At 30.3% G+C, this 16,476-nt stretch overlaps 1 protein-coding gene across 1 annotated transcript; it reads right to left on the bottom strand.

Moving 5' to 3' along the window:
- Positions 1–14,383: 14,383 nt before the first annotated feature.
- LOC145824617 (putative 26S proteasome regulatory subunit p27) lies at positions 14,384–15,511 on the bottom strand. The gene is made up of 3 exons (XM_082924827.1): positions 15,246–15,511; positions 14,851–14,901; positions 14,384–14,713 (listed from the first exon to the last, which is right to left on the bottom strand). Exons 1-3 carry the CDS (start codon positions 15,509–15,511, stop codon positions 14,692–14,694), a joined length of 339 nt encoding a protein of 112 aa, XP_082780953.1. The 3' UTR covers positions 14,384–14,691.
- Positions 15,512–16,476: the final 965 nt, after the last annotated feature.

The raw sequence follows: 16,476 nt of genomic DNA, 5'->3' as shown, positions 1-16,476 counted from the left end.
AAATAATATATACTCAAACGAAAACTTTTATGCATAAAATGAACTTAAGATAAGGGGTTGAACTGAAGTGGAGGCCTTATTTTTTAAACAAAATTTGAGAGTTCAAAACGACAGCTTTACCGGCCTATGCTTCAAGCCACCCCTTTTAAGTACTTGTACTTGACAGTCACAATTGATTTGCGGATTGGATTAGGTGAAATAGGTTATTTTGAGATGGATATTTTTTTAATTTTATAACAAAAATGTCATATCAAAATAAGTTAAGAAATTCAAATAATTAATCTTCTAATAAAGTATAATGATTCTAATCATAGATTGGTGAACCTTGTTAGCAGGCTTGGACTTGAGATTTTCGAGACTCAAAGTCAATAATCAACTAATAAATATCATTAGATCATTCGAGACCCTTCACATATTTTTTTTCATTCAACGAAAAATTTAGCACAGATAGCAAAAGATTAATTCTTTTTGATAATATAGATTTGTATGAATAGCAATATTATAATAGCAATTGAGCAAAAGACAAAACAAATATTTAATTAATTAAATAGAAAAAGATCTACCTGTGTTGTGCTGCTCTAAATTCTTGAGAAATTTGTTAGTTCTCTGTTGTGCCACTTCTCCCAAATTTTTGGGGAAATTGAATTAATAGTTAGGGTTTAGGAATTAGGTAGGAAGAGACAATGGGCCTTTTAATTTTAAATGGGCCTTTTAATTTTTTTAATGGGTCAATTTACTCTAAGTTAATTTTAGCCTTCTTTAATTTTTTTTGGACTTAAAACATACCTAATATATTCACTAAACTATAATAGGAGAGGGCCCCCTTTTTAGGTGTATTTTGAGGGGTCCTAAGCCATGGACTAGTGGGCCTATGTCCAAGGCCGGCCCTGCTTGTTAGGACATCTCTAACGGTTCATTTTTTTTTCTATAAATTTTATTTAATCTAGCTAAAAATAATTAAAATATTAAAAATATGTTTAATATAACTATTACTTAGTAAATAATTGAAAATGATAAAATGGTCATTTGAGCATTTATCCTTCTCCATAATATTCCAAACAAACATAAGATTCAATATAATAGTCCAATCCAGATATCTAATCCCATGACTAAACAAATATAGGATACAAATTCAGTCCAACCAAATAGTCCGAGAACAATATATCCCAAGACTAACAGTCCGATGGATTCCAATCTTCCATTATCCGATCCATCCAAACAAACACACCCTTAAATTACGCATTTACTCTTAATTTTAATGGTGTCTATTGACGGAATTTGGTTGAGAAACCGAATTGAATTTTTTTTTTATACATGGAAAACCAACATGATACAAATCTCATACTTTGAGGATTTAAAATGAAATTAAACATCTCATTGATTAGTTTCCCACAAAAGAAAATAATTTAGCTTTTTTTTTTTTTTTTTTTTGCTTATTTTTTCTCTTCTTTTTCTTTTTCTTTTTCATGAGTTCATGATTGAAACAAAACATACAAGAAGCATTTTGACTAAAAACTTGTTTTACATGAAAAGGGAATTAACAAATTAACAATTTTTTTTTTATTATTTATTCTTAAAATAAACTATTTTGTTGAACAATTATATTTTTGGATTTTCCTTTATGGTGTCAACATGGCAATAAATGTTTTCCATTTTCTAACATTAAAGTTGACAAAGCAATGGAGATTACTTGAGAAAGCAAATCAATTTTTCCCCTAAATATTTGATGATTTGAAAGTTCATTTCTGTTGAAAAATTTAATGTTATTTGTAGTTCTACTTCATCTTAATATTTTGAGAGTGACAAATTATATTTTTATTATCATTGGGTAATTAATAAAAAATTTCTTTTAAAATTAAAAATGAGAAGGATTGCTACCTAGAGGAAGAATTGAACAGCCAAACTGTTTCTATATTTATTGGATAAATATATGACTACGTAAAACCTTGTGTTTGATTACTATTTTTTATATTTTCATAATTTTATTTTTTATTTTTTCACTTTATTTTTTTTTTTTTCTCTCTTAGGTAGTTTGTTAGTAGGGGTGTAAGTTATGGGAGATGGTTGGGTTGAAAGAAAATTTAGGATTCAGTCCAATCCTTCAATTTTGTTAATTGACTGCATATTATGGTTTAATTTAGGATATCTTGAAAAAATGATTAAAAGTTGACTTTTGACTTTTAACTAAATTTTTTTTGACTTTTTTGGAAAGTGATTTAGGAAGTCAGCCAAAAAGTTACTTTTTTACTTTTTGAATTAATATTTGTTTATGATATCACATCACAATAAAATGACTAAAATATCCCCAAATGGTGATTTGCCCTAGCCCACAACTTGTAAACATGGAGGGTAGTTTATGTAATTTCACACCTTACATTTTGCTAACTTCTCAAATAATATTCTGATGTTTTTAACTGTCTCAGGCTGCGTTTTAAAAGTTGGAAAACGCAACTTTTATTTAGGTTTCCAAATCACCCCTTTCTTTCTTTTTTTAGTTTAGGGTAAATGTATTCACAGAAAATTTAAAACATTTTATAAAAATCTATAAAGTCCTACCATGTGAATAAATGGAGAGAGATGAATGTAAATGTTCTAAAATATCTCTCCTCCTGATTTTTATTATAAAACGTGTAATATTTGTGATTTATCTTTTAACACTAAAAAAAATAGAATATAAAAATTATTGAAATATAATATTTCGATCAATTCAATCGATATTGGTACAAAATTTTCCAACCAAAACATTTGTTTGGTTATGTGTTCCAAACATATTTTTACCCATTGATTTGAATGTGATATTTGTTTTGAGTTTTTAAATTATAATTCCACGCCCACTTTTAAAAACTCCTTTCCCGGCGAAAAAAATTGGCTAACCCGATCGTCCTCTTGGATGTCCCCCGAACGTCCAGCTGATTGACCAGAACAGTGTTCGGTGTTGTTTTTTTTTTTTTTTTTTTTTTTTGGCACTCGTTTTTATATTGCAAACAAAAAAAAATTTCAGGATTTTTTTAATTTTTATATGAGTTTTGAATAGAATTTTGGTTGTGTTTGGTTATGAGTTGTAAATTTTTGAATCAAATAACTTTTTAATTTCACAGATTTAAAACTCTCTCCAAAACTCAATTCAAAATTCTTTTCAAAACTCATAGCCAAACAAATTTTTACACTCAAATCATAATTTCAAAACTTACAAAGTCAAAATACAACTCTATTCTCAAATCATATTTAAAAAACTTTACCAAACGCTACCTTACTAAAAATTAAAATTTCGAACGATCTCAATTTTACTAGTGTTTCTTGTAACCCTAAATGTTCAAATGTTCAGTGCTTCTACATAAGCTCGAGCCCCCAACCTCTCTCTTAAACTTGTATTATTTTGAGTTTTAATAATGCTCTCAAAATATTTATGTCCCCATTAAAGATAGTGCACAAAAAGCATAACTAAAGTCCTGTTTGGAAATCATGATTTTTAGTCAAAAAATAGCTATAAATTGTCACATTGTTTTTTTTATTTTTTTACATATCTTTTTTATAAAATATCAAAAAATTAACTAAAATAATCAATTTCTAAATGGAACCTAAATCCACGCCAACCACCAAGCGCATCATATATTAGCTAAAGTTCAATTTGATTCTAATTTAAGATTTTCTTTCTTTCCTTCTTTTCAAAATAAAAGTTTCCAAAAAATGAAAACACATTTTACGAGGAAATTGTCGTGGAAGGCACGGAATACTCTTTCTTTTGTGTATCATCCTATGTTCAATGCCTCATCGCGATAAAATAGAAGGACAATAAAGGATGGACTTGAAAAGGAACCACATGATGGAATTACCTTAAAAATCATAAAAAGGCTTTTTGTATGCAAATCAATGTAGAAAAAGACCACCCACAAGTTCTTCATACACATCTAACAAAAGAGTCAATATGTAGTAGCATATGCTTCAAGCCAGTCCCGATAAGCTCGTGTTGAAATATACTTGACAGTCACAGTTGATTTGCGGATTGGATCAAGTGAAATAGGTTATTTTGAGATGGATATTTTTTTAATTTTATGACAACAGTGTCATATCGAAATAAGTTAAGAAATTCAAATCATTAATCTTCTAATAAAGTATAAGTATTCTGATCATAGATTGGTGAACCTTGTTAGCAAGCCCGACCTTGAGATTTCGAGATTTAAAGTAGATAATCAACTAATAAATATCACTAGATCCTTCGAGGCTCTTCACATTTTTTTTTTCATTCAACGAAAAATTTAGCATAGATAGCAAAAGATTAATGCTTCTTGATGATACAGATTTGTATAACTATTAATATTATAATAGCAATTGAGCAAAAGACAAGACAAATATTTAATTAATTGAATAGAAAAAAAAAAGGCTTACCTAGGTTGTGTTGCTCTGAATTCTTGAGAAAATCGTTAGTGCTCTGTTGTGCCGCTATTCTCAAATTTTTGGAGAAATTAAATTAAGAGTTAGGGTTAGGAATTATATAGGAAGAGATAATGGGCCCTTTTAATTTTAAATGGGCCTTTTAATTTTTTAATGGGTCAATTTATTTTTAAGTTAATTTGGGTATTCTTTAATTTTTTTGGGAGTTAAAACATATCTAATATATTACACTAAATATGATAGGAGGGGCTCTTTTTTACATGTATTTTGAGGGGCCCTAGGCCATGGCCTGGTGGGCCTATGCCTAGGGCTGGCTCTGCTTGTTAGGACATCTCTAACAGTTCATTTTTTCCCATCAAATTTGAGTAAAAAATTAAGTAAAAACTCAATTTGATATCAAGTGTTCCAACGGAGGAGTTTAAGTTTTCATCAAAACACCGGTCGATTAGCGCGGATGTCCGGCCAATGTAATTTTTTCACAAATTTTTACTTAGAGGTGGTCATCTGGGGGACATCAAGTAGTGAAAATCTAACGGCTGTGAACAATAATTTGATAAAAAGCTCCTAAGTGTCCTCAATTTGGTAAAATATTTTGGTATTCTCGATTTGATACTAATCTGATGAAACCATTGGAACAAAAAAAATAATTTTTTTTTTCAAATTTAAATTTAATAAAAAAATTAATAAACTATTAGAGATGGTCTTAAAGATACAAATCTAACATCACATATATCTTCTGTGAAACACTAATCCTAAAACTGTATTTATGATTAAAAGCATTTTTTAAACCTAAATCGATTGGCTAGTATTAAGCACCTTTCAGTGTACAAAAAGGACACAAATTATAAAAGAAGAAGCACCAAAGTCAAACAACAAACCCAGTTCTGCCGACTTCTCCAATTTGCTCTTAAAAAATCATCATCCACTAGCTTACTTGAATACCCATTACACTTGTGACGAATATTATAGCCTAATTTAAAAAGTTGACTATTTTAGTTATCTTTTAATTTTTTAATTATTTTTGGATGGCTTGGCAGATTTGGCAACTAGGAATGGCAACGGGGCAAGGCGGTGCCGAGGATCACACTCCCTGTCCCTGATCCCTAATTGTGAAAATCTCCCTGTCCCCGACCTCGATCCCCAACGGGGAAACTATCACCATCCCCGTCCCTGCCCCCGAAAATTCCCGGTCCAAATTTGTTTCAACTACGCCATCAACAACAACATCATCATCATCCCCAATTGTTTCATTTTCAACATGTCAATAGATCCACTACCAAAAATAAAATAAAAAAATGGACAGATATACATCTATACATAGATTTGAGATGGATATACATCTATACATAGATTTGAGATGGATACACATATATACACAGATCTGAGATGGACACACACACATACACAAAAATGAACACACACACACACATGCATGTATACATACATACAAACAGATCCAAGATCTATGTATCTGTGTCACAGAGAGAGAAAGAGAAAGGACGACGGAGGTGATGGCGAATGCGACGAATGACAGAGGCGAACGACGATGACTGCGACGAATGAGAGTGGACGATTGACGAGCGAGAGTGGACGATTGACGAACAAGAGTGGACGATCGGCAAACGACTGTGACTGCAGCGACGGAGGAAGAGAGATGCGAGAGTAAAAAAGAGAAGAGAGAGAGAGAGATAAGTGAGATCATTCACTGAGATGAGGGTCTGGGTTTAATATATATATATATAGAAGGGTAAAATAATAATTTCACTTCGGGGACAAACGGGGACGGGTACGGGGCTGGGACACTTATCCCCGTCCCTGGCTCGAAACTAATCAAGGATTGATTTTTGAATATCATCCCCGCCCCGTTGGGGATATTTTTCGAGGAAAAATCGGTTAAATCGGGGTCAGGGGGTCGAGTTCCCGTCGGGCCGGGTTGAAATTGCCATCCCTATTGGCAACTGCCAAAGTAGCTGTCAAATTTGGTACATGATTTGGCAGCTGCTTGCTATAGCATGCCATTGGAGAAACCATTTTTGCCCAAACTGCTATATTATGGCTTTGGCAACTGTTTTAGCAATCCATTGGAGATGCTCTAAGGCCTCGTTTGGGAAGATTTTTTTTAGTAATTTTTTTGTTTTTTTGATTAAAACATGATATAAAAAAAATTAGTATATTTAGGATAATTTTTTGATTTTTTACGAAAAGATGTACAAAAAGTAGAGAGAAAATCAAATTTTTGACTTTTTAGTATAGGTTATTGGCTTTTTGATTTTTTTTAGTGATTTTTTAGCTTTTCAGCTAACAAGTGAAATTGCCAAACGAGGACCCAGTTCTGTCAACTTCTCCAATTGGCTCTTAAAAAATCATCATCCACTAGCTTACTTGAATACCCAATATACTTGTTACGGATATTATAGTTTGGTTTGAAAAGTTGGTTATTTTAGTTATTTTTAATTTTTGAATTATTTTTATTTAACTAAAAAAATTATATTTGAAAAAAATAGATTTTTTTTTTATATAATTGATTTGATGGTTGTGAAAAAAAAAGTGAAATGATTATAGATTATATATGACATTTTTGTTTATTAACTATTTTAGTCTATTTGTCTTTATTAACTATTTTAATCCAAATAATTCTTCCCAAACAAAACCTATATATATTAGAGAATATTATACTTTTAATCCTTATATATTAACTCAAATTTTACTTTAATCTTATTATTTTAATTTAAATAATTTATTCTCAATAAGTTTAGTTTCAATATGACACTACCGTTTAAACTGACTTTTAAAATTAATAATTTTATAACAATTGTCAGCCTCTTGAAATATATATGTAGAATAGACGGATAATTCAGAAGGAAGAAACAAATTGCAACTAAATTTAATATATAAGAATTAAATTATTCAAATTAAAACAATAGAAATAAATTGTAGAGATTAAAAGTATAATTTATTTTAGGGCAAATTACACTGACAGTCCTTATAGTTTGGAACTCTTGTCACTTTAATTCCTGATTTTTCAACTGTGAAACATTTGATCTTGAATTTTGAATCTTGTTCCAAATAAGGACAATTGAAGATATCATTGCTTAATTTTAAGGGTAGAGTAGTCAATTTGATAAAATATAAACTAATTTGACAAAAATAAATGTCAAAAAAATATTTTTGAATTCTTAAAAATTATTTTTACCCACTAAAGATAAAATTATGTAAAATTGATATATCTTTTACACATTTATTTATTTATTTTAGGAAATTAGTTTTTATTATGTGTTTGGATAATGGTCATGTAACAGATGATTGCTAGGCTTTTAATGTGTAATCGATGTATTTAATATATGAAATATTTTTAGTTTTGACTTTTTTGATTGAATGGATTGGTGTAATAATGATATCAAAGTTGTCATCATATTTGACTTTTGAAAAAATAAAAACTAATTTAATGAAAATAAAAACAACCAACCATTCCATGATCATCATCCAAACACATAATAAAATTTAATTTGGTAAAATAAATAAATAAATGTGTAAAAGATTTATTAATTTTGCATGATTTTATCTTTGGTGGGTAGAAATAATTTTTAAAATTCAATAATTTTTTGACATTTATTTTTGTCAAATTAGTTTATATTTTATCAAATTGATAATTTTGCCCTTGAAATTGAGTAATGATATATTCAATTGTCCTTATTTGGAACAAGATTCAAAATTCATAGTCAAATGTATCATAATTAAAAAGTCCCCAAACCATGAGACCTTTAGTGTAATTTGCCCTTTATTTATATATTATATATAAACTAGTGTATATGCCTGAATGTATGGTGGAAATAAAAATAAGTGAACAAAATGAGGAAGAAAAATAAAAACAAATAGGGAGAAAAATAAAAAAGAACGAAAAATATAAATAAATAAAAAGAGGGAGAAAGGAAGATGGGATCATGTGAGGGTGGGTGAGAAAAGAAAAAAATAAGAGAGAGTAAGTAAAATAGGAAAAGTAAGAGAGAGTAGAGAGAAAGCAAAAAATATAAGCATAAGATATTTTTTAGAAGGGTAAATTACTTTAACAATCCTGAGGTTTGGTCCAATTAAATATATCTCACCTCTTGACATTCTAAAAATTACATTCCCACCCCTATGGTTAATAGTCTCATTTCGCAAACCATCTGCTTATATAAAAAGTAATAACTCTTAGTAGAAAAATAAAAGAAATTACATTAAAAAAAATGTAAAAAAAAAAGGAAATGAAAGGGGAAAAAGATAAAAAAAAAAGTAAAACAAAATAAGAAAAAAGAGAGTACATGAGTTCAGTGTCTTCATTTCGTCTAAATATATGATAGAGGGTTAGTATAATTTCTAAAATGTCAGTGGGTAATATATATTAAATCCAAACCTTAAGAGGTGTAAGTGTAATTCACCATTTTTAGAAAATATGTCTCAGTTGTTATTCTATAGTTTTAACAGATCTAACTCGTCTAAATATCCTAATAGGACAAAAATATATTAATGATTCAAAAATACTCCTATTTCATTAATGGTAAATTACAAACACCCCCCTTGAGATTTATTTAAATTACAAATTATCCATGTGGTTTTAGAAATTACATTATGCTCCCTAAGGTTTCTAATTTCATAACAAATAGGTCCTTTTGTTAATAAATCATTAAGTTAATTAACAGTTTTTAATAATGTTAAAATTTTATTTCAATTAATAATTCAGATAATTGTATTATTGTATAAGTGAACAGTTAGAAATTTCACCTTTTCAATTAATTCTATTAAATAAAAAATTATGACAGGGAGATATTTGTAATTTTTCAAACCACAGAAGTAATTCGTATTTTAAGTAAATTTTAAATGGTGTATTTATAATTTATCATTTTATTATATATATATATATATATATATATATGAGAGTGTCCAGACTGTCACAATTAATATAAAAGTTCCAAAGTCGACTTTGTAAAACAACTGAGCTATTTCTAATCATAAAATTGTTGATATGCATATATCATTCAATATATATAGTCTTTTTTTAGCTTTTAATTTTAAAATGAGGTATTCTCACCAAGAAAACAGTCCCCATATATGCTTCATTAGGAATGGCAACGGGGCGGGACCGGGGATTACACTCCCCGTCCCCAATCCCCGATGGTCGAATTTCCCCCGGCCTCGGCCCCGATCCCTGATGGGGAACCTATCACTGCTTTCACCACTACCCACAACGGGGATTGGGTTTCCTCGACCCCAAACATTCCCCGACTTAAAAAAAAAAAAAATCAGAAAATACAACAATTCATCATCAGTAACAACAACAACAACATCATCATTCGAGACAAATCTGAAACAGATCTAAAAACAAAAAAAAAAAATTGTGAAACAGATCTGAGACAGATCTGAAAAAAAAAAAAAAAGATCTGATCGGTGAGCTGGACGGCGACGTCGAGAAGAGAGGGAGTGAATAAGAGACGCGGAGGTGGTGGTGGTGGTGCGAGCTAGACGGCGGTGGTGGTCGGCGACGTCGAGAAGAGAGAGAGTGGATGAGAGACGCGGTGGTGGTGGTGGTGCGAGCTGGACGGCGGTGGTGGTGGGTCTGAGAGAGAGAGAGAGAGAGAGAAGCCAGTGAGGTAGAGAGAGATGAGAGACGGGGATGGAGTAGAGAGAGATGAGATCTGAGACCTGGTTTGGTTTATATATATATATATATGTATATAAGGGTAAAATGATAATTTAACATCGGGGATAAACCGGGCCTGGGATCGGGGACGGGGCCGGGGCCGGGCCGGGGACGGGGCTGGGATACTTATCCCCGTCCCCGTCCCGAATCTGTTTGGGGATTGATTTTTAAATACCATCCCCATCCTGTCGGGGGTATTTTTCGGGAAAAACCCGCTCAATTCGGGGTCAGGGGGTCGAGTTCATCGGGCCGGTTTCAAATTGCCATCCCTATGCTTCATGAGGTGGATGTTGAAAATTGTTTTCTAACTTTCCAAGCAAGTTAGTTGTGTTACAGTTCGACTCCATTACCTGTAAGGTTGTGTTAGGGATTAATTAATTTCATGAAGATCAAGAAATGATTATTTCACTCAACTCAATCTTTTAATGAATCAACCGAAGCATAAGTGTAAGATTATATATATAAACCTACTAAATATGAATATTTCGATAAACATGTCACACTCCTACTACATAATACTGGATATTAATATTTTGTATGATATTTTTACATAGGTATCGAGTATATAAAACATTTGTTAAAAAAATTTCCACTTAATTTTTATCATAAAGTTGTACATCAATCCGCATAGTATTATTTTATATAAAGGTGAATCTAATTCCATTGATTTTTTTTTTTAAATACTTAACATGATTTTAAAATTAAGTTTTGATTTGTAAATTATTTAATATAATGACATTTAATTGTGATCAATGATATCCCACTTCATCTATTCTAACGTATTTATGCCTTAGTTTTGACATTGAATGTGAATTGTAGATTGGATCTTAACCAACTAAACTAGTCAACTAATTTTTAAATTATTCTAAATTAAAAATAAATATTTTTTTTACAAACGTATTTATCTATACTTGTATCCTACTTTTTTTTAAAAAAAATTACCTTATTGATATATCCGGACACATGCTCATTTTTTTTACTTTTTATTTTTTTTGTAGGTAAATTACACATTAAGTATCACTTTAATTCTCTCATCTAAAAAATAATACACTTTGTCACAATAAATTATCAATTTATACTAATATTAAATTTCCTTTAAAAAATCATTATATAAATGAAAAAATCTTCTATTTTGCTTTTTATTTTCCTCATTTCTTCTACCCACGTCAGCTATCATGGCTACCTACATTTTGGCTACCATGGTTGTTGTGCAGTTGGCTAGAAGAAAACAAATTTTTCTTTAAAAAAAAATATTTTAAGCATTTTATAATATTTGAATGGCTATCACAGTTGTTGCCGAGTGGGACGTTAAAAGAAAATAAGTTTTTTTTTTTTAAAAAAAAAATTAAGATTATTTTAAGCATTGTATAATATTTAAGATGTTAAGTATAAATTATAAGTCAATTTTTATTCACGAATTGTCAACTAAAAGGTTAATATTGGTACACATTACTAGTTTAATGTGATCTTTTTTTAGTTAAGAGGCCTAAAATTTGTCTTTTTTCCATTTAGTAGACTTCTTTTTCTCAAAAAAAGAAAACAATTACTTTTTTTAATTTGTAAAATTGTCTACAGGCTTAAAAATTTTTAAAATTAACTCAAAATAGAAAAAAAAATTTAAAACTTGCTAAAAATAAAATTAAAGAATTGTTTCATAATTTTTTGACTATTTTAGAATTTAGAAAAACAGATATATATATATATATATATATGAGAAGTTTAAAAAGTTACCTTTTATGAGTAAAAGAAATTAGCGAGTAGTTCCCTTTACGATTTCATCTTTTCTATAATACTCAAGATTTTAATTTAAATTATTTATCTATTTTGATTAAGTAAAATTGACGAAAAAATAGTATTTTAGTTATTAAGCTCAACATAAGCATACATAAAATGTCTAAGTATCATTTTCATTGAGTTTTATAACTAAAATATCCAGTATTCTATTGATTCTATTTAACGAAAATATACAAATAGTTTAAATAAATCAAAAGTTTAGGATTTAAATTGATAAATTAAAAATTCATAATTTATTTTTTTAAAAGGTTCAAACCTTAGAGTTTTTTTTTTTTTTTTTTTTTTTAAATTTTATAATTCCCTCGAAAAAAGAATTTGGGTGAAACATAATAACTCACTTTTATTATGTAGCCAAGAAATAAAGAATAACTCACTTAATGTGTGCTATAATTTTTTGTTGATCAAGAGTACCAAATCAACAATTGAAGCTATTCAGTGTAACTTATTAGAGGGTGGTGTTTGGCAAGTTGGGTTGGGGCTAAAATAGCCATAAAAGACAAAACAGGCTATTTTAGCCACAACAAACAAAACATCACATCCAACCCATAATCATTACACTTTTCTCTCACAAAAAAAGTCAAAAAAGCCAAAAACCAAAAAGCCCTTCCCAAACCAAGCTTTTTAGCCCGGGCTAAAATAGCAAAAAAAGCCAAAAAGCCAATCCACTTCCCAAACGGAGGCTTACAAAAGCATTAGAGAAAATTAATTTTTTTAAGAAAACTCTGAAGTTTGACCCTTGCAACAAAATAAATCTTGAGTTTTTAATTTTGTTAACTTAAATTCAAATTTTTTTTCATTTGATTTATTAAGTTTAATGACTAAAATATATTTTTTTCATCAATTTTACTTAATGGAAATAGGCAGATGGTTTAGATTGAAAATAAAATAAAAAATTTAAGATTTAAATTGATAAAATTAAAAATTGAGGGCTTATTTTGTTACAAGTGTTAAACCACGGTTTTTTTTTTTTGTTGTTGTAATTTCTCAAAAAAAAATATTTTAAAAGTCTGTGCTAGACTATTTGATACAATTTATGCTTATTAAGTAAAATAATTTCAATAAATTTTAATAAAAAATTGAACTTACATTAAACAAGTCCAATAACATCTTAAAGTATCTACTTATTTACCAATGATTATCAGGGCCATTAACAAAAAATTTTAAGTCAATCCGATAATTGAAATATACACTAAAAGATTCCTAAAACTAAATAAAGAGTGTTTTGGATAGTTGGTAAAAAGTTGAATTTTTTACTTTTTTAGTCTATTTTATCTTTTTTTACTTTTTAGTAAAAATGATGAGAGATGATATGACCCAAAATAAATAAAAAACTAAAAATTAACTTTTTTGATGCTTCCCAAAAGACCCCTAAGTCATAAAAGAAGTTTCACTAAACAAGACCAATATAACACATATGTGTGTCAACTATGAGTTGTTGATGATCATGTGACACAAGTCAAATTCTCTCACTTCTGATCCTACACATGTTTTTTTTGTACACATTTTAAATTTTTTTGTCAAATTGTATGGTGTACATTTATCAAATAAAATTCATGCAAGTGAAAACATTAGTTATAAATTAGTAGTTGCATGGTTGCTGGAAAGTACAACCAATTTTGTTGATACAACCCTAAAACATAAAATGCAAAGGGAATATTAACACTGAAAATACTTTCACTATTTTCTGATGTTTGATGCAATAAAATAAATAAATTCACAATCAACCCAACATGAGCTAATTTAGAAAAAAAATATTTTTTATTTAATAAAGATGGAAACATTTTCCAAACCTAACAAATGGACTAAAATCTTACCAATACAAAAGTAACAAATTTTCCAACTTTGTTTCTGATTTAAACCATGCCCTCTTATTTTTGGATTAGGGGATCCTGCTGTTGTGTCCTAGTAGACTTTTTTCAAATTCTTTTCCATAATCTAAAAGTATATTATTCATATAAAAGATCAAATTAATCATACATCTGCAATCCTATAATCAGATTCTAATTGTTTTAAAAAAAATATCAAGATTATGTTAATCATTTATTTTTTGAAAACAAATGTGCTCTTATTACAAAGCTATAAATGTTCAATCAATTTGATTTTTTACATAAATTATCTACTCAACAAATCTTACAACATAAACGGTTTAGATTATCAAAAAAAAAAATAAAAAAAAAACTCAAGAAAATATCACACCAGCACACCACAGCAGGATCCCTTGGTCCCTCATTTCTTGATCTACTTGGTCCCCTCAATGCATGTCTATAAAAAATAATTCAAATAATCTAATAATTATAACCTGTTTTTATTTTATTGCTCAAGTCTCTGAAAAAATAGACAAATATGTTTTTAAAATAGATCAAACATTCTTTTCATAAACAAATATAATAAAATAAAAAGATTACGATCATCAAATCGATTTAATTTTTTTCATAGACGATATACACGACGAGCCCTACAAAATGAAATGTTTCAAATCACCGAAATGGACATGTGGTGAGCCTCGTGAGCCCCTCAACCTTTCTTGAAAGTTCAAACAAAAATATGCTTAGTAAATTAAAATAGATCCATACATCTTCCTTCAGATATGTCCACAAGCACTAAAGAGGATTTGAGAATCCACAAAGGAATGAAGCAAAATGGAAGTTTCACACAGATGCTACATATAAAATCCAAATATGTGAAGGAGTTTAAAAGACAGTAACCATCCTTTTACCCCTATGGACTGGCAAAGAGCAGAGTGAATGTTCAGAACACATCTACTGGGGCATTGTCTTCTGGCTGGCCTAACCGAAGCATCACTATTCATCAAAGCACCATGTAAATGATCATAGGATTCGGAAATGACATCTGCAAATAATTCACATAAATTGACAGTTAAATTGACAGTAAAATCTCTGTTCTGTCAACTGTTCCACATAAGGTTGCTTTGACCTAAACTTAAGGATTAATAATGTAGAAAATAATTATAAGAATCTTTAGCCTACAATTTGTTTGAACATCCCCCATTGAGCTTGCTCCTCATGGGCAGAAACCATCTATTCCAACAAACATTAAAAGAGTCAACCTTTAGAGGCTGCAACAGAAGTAATTTTTCACAATAACATTCTCATCAAAATATACTCATCTTGCAAGTGCCTTTTCTCAAATTTGGAAGGGATAAGGGAGCTAGATTTTGGAATAATAGTATCTGCTAGGACAAAATGTATCTTATATCTCACAACAGAAATGTTAAAGAGAACATATGAGTGATAATTGTGAGAATCAACCAGCAAATACTAATATTTTCACACAAAATGCAGCTAGAAATGACAGTATAAAAGGCTTAATGGATAATCTAAACAAAAAAGGAAGCACTGCAAAAGTGGAATGACAAACATACCCCAGCAAGCCACGGCCCTGCCACGCGCTAGGTGTGACTGTTAAGTTGATAAGTGCACCTTGCCTCAAAACCACTACAGGTATTTCACGGTCTTGATTGGACAGAGCTTCAGAAGCAAGCTTTGGCAACAAATCATCACCAGATTCCACATTCCCAAATTTCACAATTTGGTCTCCAAGTTGTAAGCCATCTTCAGGTGCTGGAGAAGCCTCAGCTATCTCGTCAACCAATGCAAATGGTATGTTGACAGTTGCATCAACATCCATGGCACTGATAGTATTTCAAAACTTGACTCAAGAACATTATACCATTCCACTCATTTCAAATATCAAATTGTTGCTATAGAAGGAACTTATTCATTGAAAAGCAATAGTTGTAAACTATACCTAGGCCCTGCTCCCAGAGCCTAGGATGTCAAAATAATGGCAATAGAGATGGTGTTATATAGAAGTCCTAGCTAGGACGTTGTAGGCTATGTTATATGGACTCGAGTATTGGTTTCAAGTGCGTATCTAGAGATCGAACCCTTCAAACTTCAAATTTAAGGATACTCATTTTTTTATATTTTTAATCTACTATGGGATATAAAATAATGTTATCACAAAGGCATTTTACTCATTTTATAGCAATTATACAACAACATATATAATGATAGTGTTAAATACAAATATACAAGAAGTGCCAGATGAAAAGTATCAAACACATATCTCACACCCTTGTCGAAGTGCTAAGTGTCCAATACGAAAAACATGGAGAAGCTAAGAGCTGAACCATTTTGCTACCAAACAAGGGTGGCTATGGCTATGGCTATGGCTATGGCTATGGCTATGGCTAGGCAAGAGCTCATCCTAGCCAAGCTATATGGTCTTGAACCATGGCTCACCAAGTGAGCATGGTTAAGGGCGAGGGTGGCTTGGCTCCGCCGCCGACTAGGCATGGGCGATAGCAAGGGTGAGGGTGAGGATCGCTAGGTCACTCAGCGATGCTCAGGCCGCTCCCCATATTTTGACTCAGTAACTTCTTGTTTAGGGCTGCAGTTAGGCATCGAGCGCACTAGTGCACCGATCTACCACATTTGGTGGTTGATAAACCCGTGCTTAGGCTAGGCAAATAACCCTAACGAATTACTTAATATATCAAGGCACTCCTGAGGGTTTAAGATGTGGAGAGTGAAGACCCCGTAATGGGAGATGATGTGGCTCCTATGGGCCGGTCACAAATATTTTCAGTG

This window comes from Camellia sinensis, chromosome 4 (assembly GCF_055761805.1).
Source record: "Camellia sinensis isolate YWXY chromosome 4, ASM5576180v1, whole genome shotgun sequence".
NCBI classification, from domain to species: Eukaryota; Viridiplantae; Streptophyta; class Magnoliopsida; order Ericales; family Theaceae; genus Camellia; species Camellia sinensis.
Note: the sequence above shows the minus strand (reverse complement) of the source record. Positions and strands in the feature narration are given on the sequence as shown.